This window comes from Bubalus kerabau, chromosome 1 (assembly GCF_029407905.1).
Source record: "Bubalus kerabau isolate K-KA32 ecotype Philippines breed swamp buffalo chromosome 1, PCC_UOA_SB_1v2, whole genome shotgun sequence".
In the NCBI taxonomy this organism is placed as follows: Eukaryota; Metazoa; Chordata; class Mammalia; order Artiodactyla; family Bovidae; genus Bubalus; species Bubalus kerabau.
The window spans coordinates 14558606-14579601 of NC_073624.1; the positions used below are offsets into that span (position 1 = coordinate 14558606).

General features: G+C 45.7%; 1 protein-coding gene and 1 non-coding gene across 2 annotated transcripts in view; one reads left to right on the forward strand and one right to left on the reverse strand.

The window, feature by feature from the left end:
- The first annotated feature begins 494 nt into the window (after positions 1 to 494).
- GALNT8 (polypeptide N-acetylgalactosaminyltransferase 8) overlaps positions 495 to 20996 on the forward strand; it is a 48300-nt gene continuing 27798 nt past the window's right edge. Inside the window, exons 1-3 of the mRNA XM_055582521.1 lie at positions 495 to 812; positions 11914 to 12241; positions 20079 to 20376. Of these exons, the coding sequence (XP_055438496.1) occupies positions 495 to 812; positions 11914 to 12241; positions 20079 to 20376 (944 nt within the window). The remainder of the gene's footprint in view (positions 813 to 11913; positions 12242 to 20078; positions 20377 to 20996) is intronic.
- On the reverse strand, positions 9120 to 9192 carry TRNAG-UCC (transfer RNA glycine (anticodon UCC)). Its single transcript has one exon. It is a non-coding gene; the product is annotated as a tRNA-Gly (tRNA).

Below are 20996 nucleotides of genomic sequence, written 5' to 3' on the forward strand. Positions count from 1 at the left end.
TGGCTTTCATAGCTGATTTAGTACAACAAATAAGCAAAACTTTAAACATCAAGTGGAAATTACATGTAGCATATAGGCCCCAGAGTTCTGGGAACCAACTGGACACTTAAAAGAGCCATTCTCCAACTGGATCATAGAGACTGACTTTGGGGGGGGGGGACTTGTTTCCGATGGCTCTGCTCAGACTCAGGATGACCCCACAGCCCCATGGCTATTCTCCATATGAAACTGTGTATGGGAGGCCCCCTCCCATAATAAAACAGGTGTCAACAAATTTGCCTCAGGTAAGGGGAGATGAGATTTTGCAGCAGATGGAACAACTGGGTAAGGTAATAAATCAGGTAACTAACTTTGTACAAGAAAGGGTGCTGCTCCCCCTTGGGGAACAGATTCATGAATTTGTGCCCGGGGATCAGGTGCGGGTCGAGCAGTGGAAACATGACTCCTTGGCCCCACGTTGGAAGGGTCCATGCTCTGTTGTTCTAACCACCCCTATGGCAGTTAAAGTTGCAGGTATCACTCCCTGGATCCACCACATGAGGATGAAGAGAACATACCACGCAGACCCAGAAAATGCTGGGTGGACTGAGCAGAGGGACCCCACTGACCCTCGAGAGACTAAGATCATCCTTAAGAAGAAGAAGGAAAAGAAGATCCTGGATGACCCCTTCAGGATGAAGCCACATAATCAACTCCTGCTGCTTGGCCTCATCAACGTGATTTTGAATTTAACTTCCATTTCCATTGAGGACAATGTTTTCATCTCATGGGCACATTCCTACTCGGACTTCCACAACACCTCCAGCTACTGGGTATGTGGGGCTATGCCTCTCTCTGTGACGGATGGACTTCCTTGGTGGGTGTCACCGCTCCACCAACAAGATTTTAAACCACTCTGCTCTTTTCTGGAATGACAAAAAGAGACTTTCCTTTCTCTTGTCAATCATAATCTCTCCTTGCTCTCTTGGTGTAAGCCAGACCTACAGTCAATAGACGTGGATCATTGGGTGACATTTGATGTAAACACCAGTTTCACAGAAGTAACAAAAGCCTATAACTCATATTTAAAGAACAAAAAGGAAAAAATCTCCCTGACCAGCAAGGGAGGACAGGCCTCTAGGTATGTTGAACAATTTTACCAAGTCTGGGATGAATAGTTCTGGATGACCCCAGAAAAGGATCAATTAATTACTCCCACCACCGTATTCTGGGAACAAAAAGAACAAACAGTAGGGTTTGGTGACCATGCATTAGACCCAAAAGAACTAAAATATAGGGGGTACCTATCCCCTGAACAATGTAAACGAACATTTGAGGTCACATACCACCCCAACCAGTCCATCCATTGGCCAGGCTCTGATTGGAAATATAACCCTGGAATCCGCTGGGTGGCACTCAATGGAACCCAATGGTTTTGTGGGCCTAACCTTTGGCCTTGGTTACCAATTGGCTGGGTAGGCCAATGCACACTGGGATTCACTTTTGCCCATGGCACCATAAAGCCTAACCCACAACAAGCCCTGGTAAATCTACCTTATTTACATGCTAGGTGGATAAGTCTATGTTTCAATGGTATGAGTATCAGTTCAGTTCAGTTGCTCAGTCGTGTCCAACTCTTTGTGACCCTATGAATCGCAGCACGCCAGGCCTCCCTGTCCATCACCAACTCCCGGAGTTCACCCAGACTCATGTCCATCGAGTCAGTGATGCCATCCAGCCATCTCTTCCTCTGTCGTCCCCTTCTCCTCCTGTCCCCAATCCCTCCCAGCATCAGAATCTTTTCCAATGAGTCAACTCTTCACATGAGGTGGCCAAAGTATTGGAGTTTCAGCTTTAGCATCATTCCTTCCAAAGAAATCCCAGGGCTGATCTCCTTCAGAATGGACTGGTTGGATCTCCTTGCAGTCCAAGGGACTCTCAAGAGTCTTCTCCAACACCACAGTTCAAAAGCATCACTTCTTCGGCGCTCAGCTTTCTTCACAGTCCAACTCTCACATCCATACATGACCACTGGAAAAACCATAGCCTTCACTAGATGGACTTTTGTTGGCAAAGTAATGTCTCTGCTTTTGAATATGCTATCTAGGTTGGTCATAACTTTCCTTCCAAGGAGTAAGCGTCTTTTAATTTCATGGCTGTAGTCATCATCTGCAGTGATTTTGGAGCCCCCCAAAATAAAGTCTGACACTGTTTCCACTGTTTCCCCATCTATTTCCCATGAAATGATGGGACCGGATGCCATGATCTTCGTATTCTGAATGTTGAGCTTTAAGCCAACTTTTCCACTCTCCACTTTCACTTTCATCAAGAGGCTTTTTAGTTCCTCTTCACTTTCTGCTATAAGGCTGGTGTCATCTGCACATCTGAGGTTATTGATATTTCTCCCAGCAATCTTGATTCCAGCTTGTGTTTCTTCCAGTCCAGCGTTTCTCATCATGTACTCTGCATAGAAGTTAAATAAGCAGGGTGACAATATACAGCCTTGATGTACTCCTTTTCCTATCTGGAACCAGTCTGTTGTTCCATGTCCAGTTCTAACTGTTGCTTCCTGACCTGCATACAAATTTCTCAAGAGGCAGATCAGGTGGTCTGGTATTCCCATCTCTTTCAGAATTTTCCACAGTTTATTGTGATCCACATAGTCAAAGGCTTTGGCATAGTCAATAAAGCAGAAATAGATGTTTTCTGGAACTCTCTTGCTTTTTCAATGATTCAGCGGATGTTGGCAATTTGATCTCTGGTTCCTCTGCCTTTTCTAAAACCAGCTTGAACATCTGGAAGTTCACGGTTCACATATTGCTGAAGCCTGGCTTGGAGAATTTATGAGTATATTGCTGCCTTATTTGTACCTTCTATAGGGACAACAGATATTACAATTAAAGTAGAGGCCTTGACTAATTTCACAAAACAGGCCCTCCTAGATAGTGATAAAGCCATCCAAACCTTAAATGAAGAACAAATCCAAATGAGAAAAGCCTTCAGTGTGGTAGACCCTAGTTTGATCCCTGAGTGGGGAAGATCCCCTGGAGAAGGAACTGGCAACCCATTCCAGTATTCTTACCTGGAGAATCCCATGGACAGAGGAGCCTGGTGGGCTACAGTCCATGGGGTCGCAAAGAGTTTGGACATGACTTAGTGACTAAACAACAAGCAACAACAGCTGGATCAGGAGAATAAGGCAAGGGCCCCGCATATCATTCAGGCAGGAAAATAATACATGGAATACGCAGTGAAAGATTGAAAGGGGCAATTAAAGAAGGAAGAAAAACCTACAAATGTGGAGGAGAATGATGCCAAGATGTTCTAACAAGCGGTCTCCAGTAGACCAGAAAGCTCTCTGCTGAGCTGGATATTCTAAGGAAAGAGAGACAAGCCAAAGAGATGCATGAAAGGAAATGAAACAAGGAAGAAGAGACCGCAGCTCAAGAAAATGATTTAAAAATCATTTTTAATCTTTTTTTTCCTTCACATTGGATAATTTCTATTTATAGGTCTGGAAATTTATGATCTTTTTTGTCTGAAGTTGCCAGTCTGCTATTAAGTCCACCTGGTAAATTTTTAATTTCAGATACTTATAAATTTCAATTCTAGAATTCTCATTTGGTTCCTTTTTAGAGTTTCTGCTTTTTTTCATTGAGAGTTCACCATCTCTTCATTCATATGCCCATCTCTTTCTTTAAGTTCCTGGACATTTTTATAATAGCCATTTTTAAGTCCTAGTGTTTGAATGACCACATCTGAGTCTTCTTCTGTCGGTTTCTATTGACTTGTGTTTTAATTTTTTCTTCTTCTCCATATGTCCAGTAATCTGCAATTGTATCCTTGACTTTGTGAATGAACTCTGTTAAAGCATCTTGTTTGTGTTGTTTTCCTTTAAAGAATGTTGAGTTTTGTTCTGGCTGTCAATATACTGGAAACTTACCTTGATACTGTTGAGACTTGTTTTGGTCTCTGTTATGACCAACCTAGATAGCATATTAAAAAGCAGAGACATTACTTTGCCAACAAAGGTTCGTCTAGTCAAGGCTATGGTTTTTCTAGTAGTCATGTATGGATGTGAGAGTTGGACTGTGAAGAAAGCTGAGCGCTGAAGAATTGATGCTTTTGAACTGTGGTGTTGGAGAAGACTCTTGAGAGTCCCTTGGACTGCAAGGAGGTCCAACCAGTCCATTCTGAAGGAGATCAGCCCTGGGATTTCTTTGGAAGGAATGATGCTAAAGCTGAAACTCCAGTACTTTGGCCACCTCATGTGAAGAGTTGACTCATTAGAAAAGATTCTGATGCTGGGAGGGATTGGGGACAGGAGGAGAAGGGGACGACAGAGGATGAGATGGCTGGATGGCATCACTGACTTGATGGACATGAGTCTGAGTGGACTCCGGGAGTTGGTGATGGACAGGGAGGCCTGGCGTGCTGGGATTCATGGGGTCGCAAAGAGTCGGACACGACTGAGTGACTGAACTGAACTGAACTGAACTGATAGTGGGTTTTCTGGAGAAAGCAATGGCAACCCACTTCAGTACTCTTGCCTGGAAAATCCCATGGACGGAGGAGCCTGGTAGGCTGCAGTCCATGGGATCTCTAGGAGTCGGACATGACTGAGTGACTTCACTTTCACTTTTCACTTTCACTTTCATGCATTGGAGAAGGAAATGGCAACCCACTCCAGTGTTCTTGCCTGGAGAATCCCAGGGACAGGGGAGCCTGGTGGGCTGCTGTCTCTGGGGTCACACAGAGTAGGACACGACTGAAGTGACTTAGCAGCAGCAGCAGCAGCAGCAGCAGCATAGTGGGTTTTCAGTTCAGTTCAGTTCAGTTCAGTCACTCAGTCGTGTCTGAAGCTTTGTGACCCCATGAATCACAGCATGCCAGGCCTCCCTGTCCATCACCAACTCCCGGAGTTTACCCAAACTCATGTCCATTGAGTCGGTGATGCCATCCAACCATCTCATCCTCTGTCATCCCCTTCTCCTCCTGCCCTCAATCTTTCCCAGCATCAGGGTCTTTTCAAATGAGTCAGCTCTTTGCATCAGGTGGCCAAAGTATTGAAGTTTCAGCTTCAACATCAGTCCTTCCAATGAACACCCAGGACTGATCTTCTTTAGGTTGGACTGGTTGAATCTCCTTGCAGTCCAAGGGACTCTGAAGAGTCTTCTCCAACACCACAGTTCAAAAGCGTCAATTCTTCGGCACTCAGCTTTCTTTACAGTCCAACTCTCATATCTATACATGACTACTGGAAAAACCATAGCCTTGACTAGAGAGACCTTTGTTGACAAAGTTATGTCTCTGCTTTTGAATATGCTGTCTAGGTTGGTCATAACTTTCCTTCCAAGGAGTAAGCCTCTTTTAATTTCATGGCTGCAATCACCATCTGCAGTGATTTTGGAGCCCCCCAAAATAAAGTCAGCCACTGTTTCCACTGTTTTCCCATCTATTTGCCATGAAGTGATGGGATTAGAGCATCCTATATCCTTGGGCATGGTTGTTACATGTAAGCAGTGGTTTTCCTACTGTCTTAGCAGAATACTCGGGGTGTTTCTACTAAGATGTCTCCTTTGTGACTCAACCAGAATTCCTGTATCTACCAAGGCTGTGTGATCTCTAGTATTTTTGTTATGCCTCACGGCTGGAGCAGTTTCCTAACTAGACCTTGTGGAGTTTCTCCCTGGGCTCATTCCCTTGTCTGGGAATCTGGAGGGACTCCTCAGAAATCTCCCTCTTTCTATGTAGCTTCTTGAACTGTTTGGTTCCTTACCTTGAAATTTAAAGATGCTTTAGTAACTCCCAAACTCTGCTCTCTGATTCTGCTTGGGGCTTACCATCCTGCCCCCATGGTTGCAAAATTGTGTCCAGATTGGGAGATGGGGGTAAATGTAGGCCTCCTCTCATGTTTCCGTTCTCTGAGGGATCACAGTTCACTGTTGCCTACTGCCTGAAAACCAGTGTCTCAAATATTTTGTTCAGTTTTATAGTCTTGTCAAGAGGGACAATCTGATTCCAAATACTTCATCAAAGCTGGAAGCAGACATTGATTCCAGAATTTTTTTTTTTTAAAGCATCATGGTGTTTTCTTATATGTTTTCAACTGCATGTGTGTGCTCAGCTGGGTCTGACTCTTTGTGACCCTATGGACTGCAGCCCACCAGACTTCTCTATCCATGGAATTTTCCAGGCAAGAATACTGGAGTGGGTCGCCATTTCCTATTCCAGGGAATCTTCCTGACTCAGGGATCAAACACACATGTCTTTGTCTCCTGCATTGGCAGGTGGATGCTTTACCATTGAACCACCTGGGAAGCCCTTGTTTTCAGCTGAATCTTCAGTAAATTCAATGTAAGGTAGAGATACCACTTTCTCAAACCCAACAAACTACCCAGCACTTGTATGAAATTCCTAAATATCTTTTCCTAAGTGCTTCTTCCATTTTTTTTTCCAAATGGATAGTTTCACCTTGAATTATTTAAAGTCTCACTAGAATGCCTAAATGAAACAGAAGCCGAGCTGTTGCTGGCAGGTGGCAGCTGGTAACTAAGATAGTGCTTCAAATATCATCCATCAGATAACATTTGAAGAACTGAGTTTAAAGGTTTATGAAAGTGAATTACAAGGACAAGTCTGGGCTACATAAAACTTACATCTACTCTAGTTCTGATGATAATGGCCAAGACTTTCTTGCTAGGTCTCTGCTGACTCTCACAACCACGTGTGATAAAAAAAAAACAAAGAAAAAAAGCCAGACATGTTTTGGTTGTGAGTACAGATCCTCCCTTCTTGTGTTGCTTTGTTCTGCAACCTATACTGGTCCATTTTTCAGGCTATTTTTTTTTCCCTTGGCCCAACTCTATTCTATGATAAGCACTCAGAACGGATGAATTAATTGCAAGGAATCCTGTTGCTCTGCTATTTCTCAAAGTTAAGTGTTTATCAATTGTATTGACTACACCGTTGGCTCTTCCTAATTATGTACAAATGCATTAGATTTTACAGTGCTAATTCTGCAGTGTGATTCTCTGTCCTCTGTTGTTCTGGTGGAAAAACTTGTCTAAGCCTCTTGATTATTGATGGGAAAGACCATCTTTAAAGTGAATTTCTTACTCTACAATTATGCTCACCTTATGATTTTGGTGAGCAGGGTGGCGGGAAGGGAGGGATCTTACGATCTTATAGTCCCACTTCTGGCTAAGCAGCTGAAGTCAAAAACTCTTGCCTTGGAACTCTTGTTTCTGCATCATACATACACATTACCATAATGACAAATATATAGGCAACCAGTCCAGGAGGTCAGGAAGGACATTAGAACATGGATATCTGTGCAAAAGAAAAACTCTGCAGTTTATCTGTACTAATCCCCAAAACTACAGCATAAAAAAGTGAAAGTGATAGATGCTCAGTCATGTCTGACTCTTTGCAACCCCATAGACTGTAACAGTCCATGGAATTCTCCAGGCCAGAATACTGCAGTGGGTAGCCTTTCCCTTCTCCAGGGGATCTTCCCAACCCAGGGATGGAACCCAGGTCTCCTACATTGCAGGCGGATTCCTTACCAGCTGACCCACAAGGGAAGCCCCATAGCATAAAAAAGTATGATTAAAAAACTGAAACAAATACAACCTGACCTTCTGATTTTGTTTCCTTATCTGGGATATGGAATAATAGTCCTCCCATCACAGGGTGATTATGGAGACCAGATGAGATCACATGCATCCAGCGCCTACCATTGGCTGGTCCATAGAAGGTGCTTACAAGATATTTATTTTCTCTTTCCTTCCAACACATGCTCACAAGCCACAAATCAGCTTTTTCTTAGCCACTGTCATCAACCCTATTCCCTGTCAAATGAATGAATCCTCTGAAATTACGCAGATATTTGTAACTGGTTAAGAAAGGGTACAGTTTAACCTATTGAGGACATACTCTCCTTTAATGATCATAGAATGAGCAGAAATTTTAGTAATGAAGTATGGAAGGGGGCTGGAATTTCCTTCTAAGAAGTCAGCATTTATGATCGACAAAAGAAACCCGTTCTGAAATGTTTGCTGTCTGGCTGGAGGTTGTATGCGAGGGAAATAAAAGACAGACATTATTAATGATTGAATCACCATTTTTTTCCCCAGGAGGATTTAAGACACTGTAATTGAAGGGAATGACAATGCACTCCAGTATACTTGCCTGGAGAATTCCATGGACAGAGAAGCCTGGCGGGCTACAGTTCATGGGTTTACAAAGAGTTGAACACGACTGAGCAACTAACAGACAAATAGAAACCATTTAAAATTGTTATTTATTTTACTTTCCAGTTAAAAAATTTCCATCTGGTTCTCCTTTATGTCTTCTATTTCTTTCCTGAGATTTTCTACTTCTTTGCTGAGACTTACTATTTTTTTTTGTTTCTTTCAAGCACGTTTGTTAACTGCTTGTCAAAGTACTTTTCTAACGGCTGCTTTAAAACCCTTATAAAACAGTTTCAACATCTGTGTCCTACTGCTGTTAATGTCTGTTGATTGCCTTTTCTCATTCAAGTTGAGATTTTCCTGGTTCTTGGTATGGCACATAATTTTTTTTTTTATTGCATCCTGGACATTTTGGTATTATATCATGAGATTCTGTATCTTGTTTAAATTTTCTGTTTTAGCAGGACTTTCTGACACTGCTCTGGTGGGCAAAGGGAGATGCCACTTCTTTATGATAGGTAGGGGTGAAAGTCTAGGCTTCCCACTTGGCCTCCATTGACACCTGGGGGAGGGAGGAAGCTCAGTTTCCCCTTGAGTTCTCTGCTGACACCACACTGGCTGAGAGAGGGAGGGACACTTCAATGCTGTTCTTACGGACACCACAGGGAACAAGGACAAAAGTTATGGCTCTCCAACACCATCGTGAAGGGGGATAGAAGGCGCCCCTTGTCACAGCTGGAGAAGAGGGGTAGAAGTGAAGGCTTCCCATGTGGTCTTTATTGATGACTGGTCCTGATGCAATGGGTTTTCAGGGATGTTTGGCTGGAGAAGGGCAGTTTTTTTGTTGTTGTTGTTTCGGTTTTTTAAAAAAATTTGCTTACTTGGCTACACTGGGTCTTAGTTGCAGCACGTGGGATCTTGAGTTGCACATCCTATGGGGTCTAGTTCCCTGACCAAGAATTGAACCTGGGCCCCCTGCACTGGAAGTGCAGAGTCTTAGCCACTGGACCATCAGAGAAATCCCTGGAGTAGGGCAGTTATTATTTGAAGGTTTTCTGTCTTGCTAGACTGCTCCTTTGTGTATAGACAGCAGGCATTTCTCGGTGCTTTTATAGCCTTTGCCTGTTAACATGGACAGGTTGGCAACTTCTCAGTGTTCAGTCTAAGACCTCTCAGCTGAAAAGTGAACCCAGGGAACTCACTGCTGAGTTTTTCCTCAGGTCTCAAGATCTCTAACTGGTCTGCTCTATTCTCTTCACCTTTTAGAGTCTAATGTACAGTGGCCAGAGCTTTTGGTTGTTCTTAATGAAGAGGACTGGTTCCAAATAGGAAAAGGAGGACGTCAAGGCTGTATATTGTCACCCTGCTTATTTAACTTATATGCAGAGTACATCATGAGAAATGCTGGGCTGGAAGAAGCCCAAGCTGGAATCAAGATTGCTAGGAGAAATATCAATAACCTCAGATATGCAGATGACACCACCCTTATGGCAGAAAGTGAAGAGGAACTCAAAAGCCTCTTGATGAAAGTGAAAGAGGAGAGTGAAAAAGTTGGCTTAAAGCTCAACATTCAGAAAAAGAAGATCATGGTCCCATCACTTCATGGGAAATAGATGGGGAAACAGTGGCAGAGTTTATTTTTTTGGGGTCCAAAAAAGATGGTGATAGCAGCCATGAAATTAAAAGACGCTATGACCAACCTAGATAGCATATTCAAAAGCAGAGATATTACTTTGCCAACAAAGGTCCGTCTAGTCAAGGCTATGGTTTTTACAGTGGTCATGTATGGATGTGAGAGTTGGACTGTGAAGAAAGCTGAGCGCTGAAGAATTGATGCTTTTGAACTGTGGTGTTGGAGAAGACTCTTGAGAGTCCCTTGGACTGCAAGGAGATCCAACCAGTCCATTCTAAAGGAGATCAGTCCTGGGTGTTCTTTGGAAGGAATGATGCTAAAGCTGAAACTCCAGTACTTTGGCTACTTCATGTGAAGAGTTGACTCATTGGAAAAGACTCTGATGCTGGGAGGGATTGGGGGTAGGAGGAGAAGGGAACGACAGAGGATGAGATGGCTGGATGGCGTCACTGACTTGATGGATGTGAGTCTGAGTGAGCTCCGGGAGTTGGTGATGGACAGGGAGGCCTGGTGTGCTGCAGTTCATGGGGTCGCAAAGAGTCGGATATGACTGAGAAACTGAACTGAACTGAATGGAGAGGAATAGAGACAAGTGGGTCCATTCTACTTTGCATCAGAAACGGAAGCAATCAGCCATTTTAAATTTCTTTTGACTCTAATTTGCATGTGAACACAAGGGAAAAACTGATGAAAACAAAAGAACTGATTACTTTTCATTTGGTTCTTTTTCTTTCCACCTGTGTTTCCTAAAACTGTATGTCTTTGCTTTAATCCACATGTCTGCCTCAGCTCTCATCAGCATGTGCTGTGTCTGGGGACCTGGGACAGAGTGGATGATATTATGAAGCGATTCAACCCTTAATTGAGAACTTTGAACTTTGGGGCTCTGGGTAACTATTTTACTATTATTATTTTTAAAATATTTATTTATTTTATTTTTTTCTCTGCTGGGTCTTCATTGCTGCATGCGGGCTTTCTCTAGTTATGGCCAGCGGGGGCTTCTCATTCCAGTGGCTTCTCTGGTTGGGGAGCACAGACTCTAGGGCACTCGGATTTCAGTAGTTGAGGCTCGTGGGTTCTAGAGAGCAGGCTCAAGAGTAGTTGTGGCACACGGGCTTAGTTGCTCTGAAGCTTGTGGGATTGCCCCTGACCGGGGATTGAACCTGTGTCCCCTGCATTCACAGGTGGATTCTTAACCACTGGACCACCAGGGAAGCCCTGGGGAACTATTTTAAATGTTAGCCTGTGATGACGATAATCAGGCGATTTGTCCAAAGCATATAGTGGGTGCAAGGTGTGGGGCAGAAGAGTTACCGGAAGCTGAGGGTGAGCGGAGGCTAGCACCTCAGTGTGCAGAGCTGGGCAGTGACTAATGAAGCAAGTCTGAGCCCTGGGGCTTACCCCAGTGGGCCCCCTCCAGCTCACTCATCTGCTTCTAGGTAGAACTCGCAGGAAGTTTTACGGAACTGACAAATGTTACAGGCCTATAATTTTCAAGACTCTATGTGCAAGCGAGCTCAGTCACTCAGTCGTGTCCAACTCTTTGTGACCCCATGGACTGTATCCCTCTAGGCTCCTTTGTCCATGTGATTCTCCAGGCAAGAATACTGGAGTGGGTTGCCATTTCCTCCTCCAGGGGATCTTCCTGACCCAGGGATCGAACCTGCATGTCCTGTGTCTCTGGCAATGGCAAGAGGGTTCCTTACCACTGAGCCACCGGCAAAAAAGACCTCTCAGACACCATCCTTGCTCTCAAAAAGCACGTGGTCCAGAGACTTCTCACTCAGTGGCTTCTTCCCTCCTACTGTTTCTTCTCTGCTATACTCACAGGTCCAGACCTCACACACCCTTTCGGAGAGTCTTCTAAGGGCTCCTACCAGAGAGAAGAAACATTCAGAACCAAAATGAAATCAAACAGAACCAAGAGAGAAGAGCCTCCGCTGGCTCCAGGAGCAAGCAGTAACCTGACTTCTGCATAAGGTGTGCCCAGGTGACTTGCCCATCCTTGGGCGGCTGCCATGACACATTCCGCATGCCTGGCGCTGCCCGGGGAGAACCAGGCAGCCCGGTACGGCTTTCCTACTCAGAGAACATCTGGCTCAGCAGGCAGGGTATCCTCTGTGCAGCCAGCACCGTCAGGGCTCAGCTCATTGTGTTCCTCAGCTTGCCTGGGCAGTGACACTACCCTCAGCCCCCAGGAAGCAGCAGAGCCAGGGACAGAATAACATGCCCAGGAGAAGCGTCCTCGGAGTCCTTAGCATTGGGCTGCTGCTGGTCTTTGCGCTCAATCTCCTCCTGATATTTTACACCAAGAGGATTATACAGGAGTTGATCCTGGGGGATCGCCAGAATAAGCTGCATTTTGCTCCGTCTGAACTTAACTGGACAGTGATGGACAGACTCTCTCGACTAGAGGCGAATTTGCAGCATCTGAGTAAGTCGACGGCACTGACATGGAGGGGACAGTGTGTGTGCCTGTGAGTATGTGCTTAGGGGCACAGAATAAAGAGGAGTGGAGGGGAAAAGGAGGGAGAATTAGTGGGAATCAGAGCCAGCAGCTGATGGAGGGAACAGGCTGTGTGTGTGTGTGTGTGTACCTCAGGGCGGGCACACACACCCTGGTGAAGTCTGTGCAGAAAGAGCCCCCTGGCTGATGTGCCCTACATGTCAACCTCTTTTTTAAATCGACTTACAGTTGGCATACGCTGCTGCTGCTTAGTTGCTTAGTCGTGTCTGACTCTGTGCCACCCCCATGGACTGTATCCCTCCAGGCTCCTCTGTCCATGGAATTCTCCAGGCTAGAAGACTAGATTGGGGTGCCATGCCCTCCTCCAGGGGATCTTGCCAACCCAGGGATAGCACCTGTTTCTTCTGAGTCTCCTGCCTTGGCAGGCAGATTCTTTACCACTAGCACCACCTGGGAAGCCCAACTGACGCATAGTTCAGTTCAGTCCAGTCACTCAGTCGTGTCCGACTGTTTGAGACCCCATGGACTGCAGCACGCCAGGCCTCCCTGTCCATCACCAGCTCCCAGAGTTTACTCAAACTCATATTCATGGAGTCAGTGATGCCATCCAACCATCTCATCTTCGGTCATCCCCTTCTCCTCCAGCCTTCAATCTTTCCCAACATCAGGGTCCTTTCCAAATAAGTCATAAGATTACATTAATTTCATGTGTAGAACATAAGGGTTCAATATTTGTGTATTTTGCGAAATGATCACAAAATAAATCTGATTAACATTTGCTGTCTCACATAGTTCTACATTTTTTCCTTGGGAGGAGGACTTCTGAGATTTACTCTGTCACCAGCTTTTAAACATACAATACAGCATTATTGACTATAGTTGCCACACTATACATTATATATCCAGGATTTATTTATTTTATAACTGGGAGTGTGTAGCTTTTGCCCGTCTTTACACACTTTGCTCACCCCCCCCCACCCTGCCTCTAGCAACCACTAATCTGTTCCCTGTATCTTTAAAATATATATATATATATTTGACTGCACCTCATCTTGCTTATGGCATATGAGATCTTTGAGAATCTTTTTTTAGTTGCAGCACGCAAACCTCTTAGTTGCACTATGTGAAATCTAGCTCCCTAAGGATCAAACCAGGGCCCCTTGCATTGGGAGTGTGGAGTCTTAGCCACGGGACTGCCAGGGAAGTCCCTGTTCTTTGCATCTATGAACTCATTTCCCCCCATTCTTATTCAATTCCACACATAAGTGAGACCCAATAATATTTGTCTTTGGCTTTTTTCACTTAAGATGATGCCCTCAGGGTCCAGCACATTTTAACCTCTTCCCAGGAATTCTGGGGTTTGTTTTTGAAACTCACCATGAAACTCTACCTCCTGTGAATTTCTTGTATCTTGGCGTCCGCTTCCAGTGAAGGCAGGACTCATGGGCTTCCCGCATGATAAGAATCTCGTGCTCATGCCCTGGGGGAGAGGGGTCTGGAATGTGAGAGCAGAGAATTGACTGTTCAGATGTGTGGCTGTGTGCCCGTGGAGCCTGGGTGGTGGGGAGTGTCTTTTTTTTCTGTTTAATTAAAAAACAAAAAAGATTATTTAATTCTTTGGCTGCATTACGTCCCAGTTGCGGTATGTAGCATCTCTGATCTACATCGCAGCATGCAGGGCCTTCAGTTGTGCCATGTGATACCTTTTAGTCATGGCATGTGGAATCTAGTTTCCAGACTAGGGATCAAACCCCGGCCTCCTGTATTGGGAGTGCAGAGTCTTAGCCTCTGGACCATCAGGAAATTTCCTCTTTTTAATTTTTAAAATTTTTATAGAATTTTAAAGGTTATTTTTCATTTACATTTATTATAAAATATTGGCTATATTCCCCATATTGTACAGTACATACATGAGCCTACGTTACATCCAGTAACAATCTGTGCCTCCCCTTGCCCTACTCCTGTGTTGCTGGCAAACACTGGCAACCACTAGTCAATGGCACCCCACTCCAGTACTCTTGCCTGGAAAATCCCATGGATGGAGAAGCCTGGTGGGCTGCAGTCCATGGGGTCGCTAAGAGTCGGACATGATCGACTTCACTTTCACTTTTCACTTTCATGCATTGGAGAAGGAAATGGCAACCCACTCCAGTGTTCTTGCCTGGAGAATCCCAGGGACGGGGGAGCCAGGGGGCTGCCGTCTATGGGGTCGCACAGAGTCGGACACAACTAAAGCGATTTAGCAGCAGCAGCAGTGTGTTCTCTATATCTGTGAGTCTATTTCTCTTTTCTCTTTTGTTATATTCACTAGTCTATTGTATATATTTTTTTTAGATTCCACGTGTATGTGATGTCATACAGTACTTGTCTTTTTCTGTCTGACTTATTTCACTTAACATAATAGCCTTGGGGAGTGTCTTTTTAAAAAAATAATTATGTTTATTTACTAATTGTAGTTATTTTGGCTGCACTGGGTCTTTGTTGTTGCAGTCAGTCTTCCTCTAGTTGCGGAGAGTGGGGGCTACTCTCCAGGTGCAGTGCACAGGCTTTTCATTGCAGTGGCTTCTCTTGTTGCAGAGCACGGGGTCTAGGACACCCAGGCTTCAGTAGTTTCAGCCCATGGGCTCCGTAGTTGCAGTGCCTGGGCTCTAGAGCACAGCCTCAGTAGTTGTGGTGCACGCATGGGCTTAGTTGCTCCAGTCCATGTGGAATCATCCTGGACAAGGGATCAAACCCATGTCCCCCTGCATTGGCAGGAAGATTCTTAACCACTGGGCCACCAGGAAAGCCTAGGGAGTGTTTTTTAAAAAACAAGAACTAAGCCTTGTCAGGGTTCAGGGTGAGACAGAGGGATAGGTGGAAGGTCAGACAGGAAGAGGAAAAGGAAGGGTGGAAATCAGAGAAGGGGAGATATTGAGAGGGGACAGGAGAGGAGAAAAGAGATGAGCACAGAAAAGGAGCCCAGAGTGAAAATGTCCAGGGCGGAGGGTGGAAGAATTGATACGGAGGAAAAAAGGGAAAATAGATGAGGGGAGAGAGAAGGAGGCATGAAGCATGGTTTCCATCCCCCATCACCAGACTCTTATGTTATTGTGGTTCAGATTTCTGGAAGGCAGTTTTCATAAAGTGAAAGTGTTAGTCACTCAGTCGTGTCCGACTCTTTGCAACCCCATAGACTGTAGCCCACAAGGCTCCTCTCTGTCCATGGGATTCTCCAGGCAAGAATACTGGAGTGGGTTGCCATTTCCTTCTTCAAGGGATCTTCCCAACTTAGGGATTGAACCTGGGTCTCCTGCATTGCAGGCAGATTCTTTACTGTCTGAGCCACCAGGGAAGGTTTCTTAGGGGACGGTTCAGTTGATGAGTGTCTATGTGATGTGCTTTACCACTCTATACCCTGGGCCTGGCACCGAGAAATTAAATAGATGAGTGAATGACTGAGTGTAGGAAGGAGAGAACAGAAGACTCTGAGCCTGGACTGAAGGGATGGGCAGCCACGGATGAAGAGAAGGGTGATCCAGGGGAAAGAGTTAGAGACAACAGAGAAGATCGTCAGCTCCTGAGGCCCTGGCTTTGAGAGCCCTTGGCTGGTTTGCACACTGACTGTGCAAACATTCCCAGGGCAATTTCACCACAGGATGTCTGTGTACCTTGGCCATCACCGTCACTCCTTGGCTGAGCACGAAGACCACACCAGCTCTCTGGCTCACCCATCCTGTGTCAGCCTCCTCAGGCCTTAAAATAGCAGGAGTTCTGCCAAGAGCCTGGCTAATCTTTCCTCCGGCTGGGACACAATGTGCCCCGAGAAGCCATCCAGAGCCGTCAGGTTTATTTCCATCTCTTTCTTTGCACAACCGGTTCCTCCTTGGCTTGTTGTTCTCTGTGCTCTACACGTTCTATTCACTCCGAAATGACGGGGTGTCAGGGACTCCCTACCCGCTGAGATGAATTTCAAAATGTTTTCTGGACCCCATTTCCAGATCACAAATGCTTTTCTTTCCGGAAGGGCTTGCTGAAATGGAAAGCTGGTTCAATGACCCTCCTTCTGGTTGCTCTTTACCTCCGAAAAGACTGAAGAAAATCATGACAGTGAGGACACCTGAGCAAATTATGAAGTCTGTGAAGAGCCAAAGCAAACACATAATGATAATCATATCCTTATTGTGGGAGGGCTTAATAACTCTAAACCAATTTTCTGGAACTTCCCTGGGGGTTCTTAAAAGGCCCGATCAGAGTGACACACTTGGGTGTGTCCCCTTTGGGTCTTGGAGAGTTTTAGTGTAAGTCACGTGGGTGGTCTAGTAACACAGTCTCCAACCCACTGGGTTCTGTGCTTCCATCGTCAAAATTTCCCACTGACAGCAATGAATGAGAGCGGAAGATCAGATAACCCCCAGAGCGGAGTGTGAAAAGTGAAAATGTTGGTTGCTCAGTCATGTGCGACTCTTGGCCACCCTGTGGACTATAGCTTGCCAGGCTCCTCTGTCCACCAGATCCTCCAGGCAAGAATACTGGAGTGGGCTGCCACTTCCCTCTCTAGGAGATCTTCTAGACCCAGGGACCGAACCCAGGTCTCCTGCATTGCAGGCAGACTCTGTACCATCTGAGCCACCAGGGAATCTCCAAAGAGGAGTATAAGGGAGTTTAAAGGCCCAAGGAATCCAAGGCCATCCTGTGATCCCCGTGCTTAGCATAGAAGAGTTTGAATCAAAATATGATTTGATTTGGAATACTGTGAAAATCTCACTCCCATTTTTATTTTCTGCCTGAGCAAATATGAGAGCTAGTCCCCAGGAGTCTTCTCTGAAATACCCTCCATTTATTTTTCTTTCCGGGTTTGCTTTGACCATCCTCTTTCCATCTCATAGGCACTTCTGTGATTGACTCTCCTCATTCACAGGCCAGGTTTAGGTCATCTTCCAAAAATACCCTCCCCCCACTTGTAAGGTTTCCCTGCATCCCTCTTAGGGGCTGGGCACCTAGCTGAAATTCTGCCCACGTTTTGCACACCAAACCATACTCTGTGGTGTGGGGCTGCCTCTGCCCAGAGGGGTTCACACAATGGGACCGTCCTCTTCTGAAGCTGGTATGCCAGGGTTGCAATCATCTGAAAAAGGAATTCTCTCTTCTAACTTGCAGAATGGTACTACATGAGCTAGAGGTGATCCCATCAATTTGGTTGGAGTTTAGTGTGTGTAAGGGAGGACTGGGGCTTCCCTGTGACTAGGAGATAAATAACTGCCAGCCAGTGCAGGAGACGCAGGTTTGATCCCTGGGTCGGGAATATCCCCTGGAGTAGGAAATGGCAACCCACTCCAGCATTCTTGCCTGGGAAATTTCATGGACAGAGGAGCCTGGTGGGCTATAGTCCATGGGGCCGAAAAGAGTCAGACACAACTAAAGTGACTGAAAAACAACAAAGGGAGGATTGGTGGGAACTTAAGCAAGTCCCTCTGGTGGAGTGCCTTTGAATTGAAGCCACTGGGTGGGTATTTTGGGGGGCTTTGAAGAGCTTTGGTGCTTTATGTCTTAAAGCAGAAAAAATTCTGCCTGAGAGAGGCAAAGTGATAGATAAGGAATTTATTAGAATACGAATTGAGAGTCCCTTTATTCGAATAGAATTGAGAGTCGCTGCAAGGAGATCAAGCCAGTCGATCCTAAAGGAAATCAACCCTGAATATTCATTGGAAGGACTGATGCTGAAGAAGCTCCAATACTTTGGCCACCTGATGTGAAGAATTGACTCATTGGAAAAGACCCTGATGCTGGGAAAGATTGAAGGCAGGAGGAGAAGAGGGTGACCGAGGATGAGATGGTTGGATGGCATCATTGACTTGATCGACACGAGTTTGAGGAAGCTCTGGGAAGCCTGGCATGCTACAGTCCATGGGGTCCCAAAGAGTTGGACACGACTGAGCAAATGAAATGAACTGAGCTGAACTGATTAGAATAGGATGCTTGAGAGGCTTAAAGTGGGCAGGCCAGAGGGTGCTTCCGCAAGAACTTAGTGGGCTACAGTTTTACAATCAAAGGAAAAGTGGGGAGGGGGAGAAGACCTTCTTCCTCATTCTTGAGTAGATGTCATGCTTCCATCATCAGCCCCTTCTCCAGGTTGGGTAGGGGAGTCTTCTTGGCCCTCCATGGTCAAGCCAGGACTGCCATGGCACTATGGGAAAATTATTCCAGGCCTCAGCACAGTAAGCGTCTTTCACTTTGAAATGTCACCTTTCCATAAACTGTGGTTTCGATGTGTGGAGAGAGCATGTCCTAAGGATCATTAACTTGCTGAGCTCACTGGGCAGGATGTGGGGCTCATGCCACCCCTGTTTTATTATTTGGGGGCATGTCTCATGCTTCTTTTGCTTGGGTTTGTGGCTAAGAAAGCCTGCTTGCTTCTGTGGTTAAGCAAACCTGCTTTCTTAAGTGACCATTAACTTACAGAGGTCTCCCATATTTTTTTTCTACTTACACCCCGCTAGTGGGATTAACCATTTAATCACCTTCTTTGGTCCCTTTACTCTGTCCCTATCACCTTGATTAACATTTTGGGGCTGAATGCTGAGGAGTATCATAATCAATGTAGGACTTGGGAAATACTAATCAGTCAACTCTAGCTTTCATTCAATCGAAAGTTCCCAAGTATGGCTCCTGCCAGTGTCTCTGTCCCCAAAGTGACAGCACCCCCACCCCCAGGAAACTCTCTAAGACCAATGGGTAGGTCTGCCCAGGCTCCTGTTAAATGACTGCTTTTGCTCTGGGTCCTGGTGTGCATGAGATTTTGTGTGTGTGTCCTTTAAAAGTGAAATCTCTATTTCCCCCAGCCCTTTGGGACTTCAAAATTAAGCCTTTCTGGTCTTCAAAGCCAAATGCTGTGGGGGCTCATATTCCTGGTGCGGGACCCCTGGGCTGGGAAACCCTACATGCAGTTCAGAACTCTCACTCCTGGAGGAGAACCTCTGCAATATAATCATTCTCCAGTTCAGGGTCCTCCAATTTCTTTCTTTGGGTGCGCTGGGTCTTAGTTGCAGCACGTGGGATCTAGTTTCCTGACCACAGATCGAATCCAGGTTCCCTGGACCACCAGGGAGGTCTGTCCAGTTTTTTGATGACTTTAGCTGTGGAAGATCTTTTCTGGTCTTTGTCACCCATGGTTGCTCTATGGATGGTAGTGATGTTGGTGTGCTCGAGAAGAGAGAGAGGATGATCTCGGGCTCTTTGTATTCCACCATCTAGGGTGATTCCAAACATCCTTCTGGTTCCATTGAAGGAAGGAGTCAGAAGACTGTTGTAACGACTGTCCTCTTTCCTCAGCTGACACTTCCCTGCCGATCTCAACACACTCTCTCCCTCCTTACAGGGCTTGCCACAGCCATCCATTCACAGTCTCCATCTGACCCGAGTCCTGCTGTCACCTGGGCCCCTGCAGCACCCTGTGGTTAACCGATCCAACCCCTCGGCCTCCCCCTCTGTAAAGTCCTTTACCTGCCTCCTGCTTCACACTTTCACAGTGTGCTCTGGGCTTTGTCATCATCCCGAACTGCTCCCCTTGAAAATGACAAACGCACGCTATCTAGCCCTGACCACAACCTCAGGACCCTGGAGCAAGCTCATTCAACTTCTCCATAACGATACCATCTCTCCAGGTCTTCTCTTGCCAATATCTACAACTTCTTGCACACTTGTTCTGTTGCACCCTCCTAAAAATCTGGGAAGAAAAACATTTCAAGGAAATGTGGATGAGAAAGTAACGCCCGGGTAGCTAACAACTGGCTGAGGTGCTTTCTCCCCTGCCCTTCATTTGCAGAACAAACTATGAAGCTGGCTACAAAACAATCAGAAGATGGGATTGGCACGCTGGCAATGGTGAAAGACGAAAAGCATCCTTTTCCAGATAGAGCTCACGCCAAGGAGGGTGGCTTCTTCAAGGAAAATCCCCACAAGGTTCTCTTCCCAGACTCAGAACTTTTCAAGAAGTGGGGTAGGGACCTTTCTGAGGCTCAGCAGAAAGAGGCTGAGGACCTCTTCCAGAAGTTTGGCTATAATGTGTACCTCAGTGATCGGTTGCCCCTGGATCGTACCCTCCCGGACACTCGAGATTCCAGGTAAGATGGACCAAGGCAGGCTTCCTAGGGACCTCAATGTAGCTTGAAGACAAGCTTTGGGAAAAAGTGGCTTAGATGGTAAAGAATCTGCCTGTGATGAAGGAGACCCAGGTTCAATCCGTGGGTCGGGAAGATCCCCTGGTAAAGGGAATGGCTATCCACTCCACTATTCTTGCCTGGAGAATTCCATGGACAGAGGAGCCTGGTGGGTTACTGTCCATGGGGGTCGCAAAGAGTAGGATGCAACTGAGTGACTAGCATTTTGAGAGCAGCAGAAGTCAAGGGTTGAAAAGAAGGGTGGGAGAGTGAGAAATTCATGAGGAAGTGGGTCAGGGTGTAGAAAGTTCTGGAAGACTGACAGAGCAGAATTCTCGACTTTAATCCATTTTATAATGGCAGCTCTGGAAAGATAACTGACTGATTTAAGTATTTGCAGAGCTGAGCAGAGGTATCAGAGACACACAGATCCTTGAGAATTCTGATAGGATGGGTCTAACTCATAATTTTACAGATGAAGAAACCAAGGCTGAGAGACAGAAACAACTTGGGCAAGTTGAAGGAAGTTAACAGTGCTACTCGTCTCCCTGATGTTTCTCTCCAAGTCTCTGCTTGGACCCGTC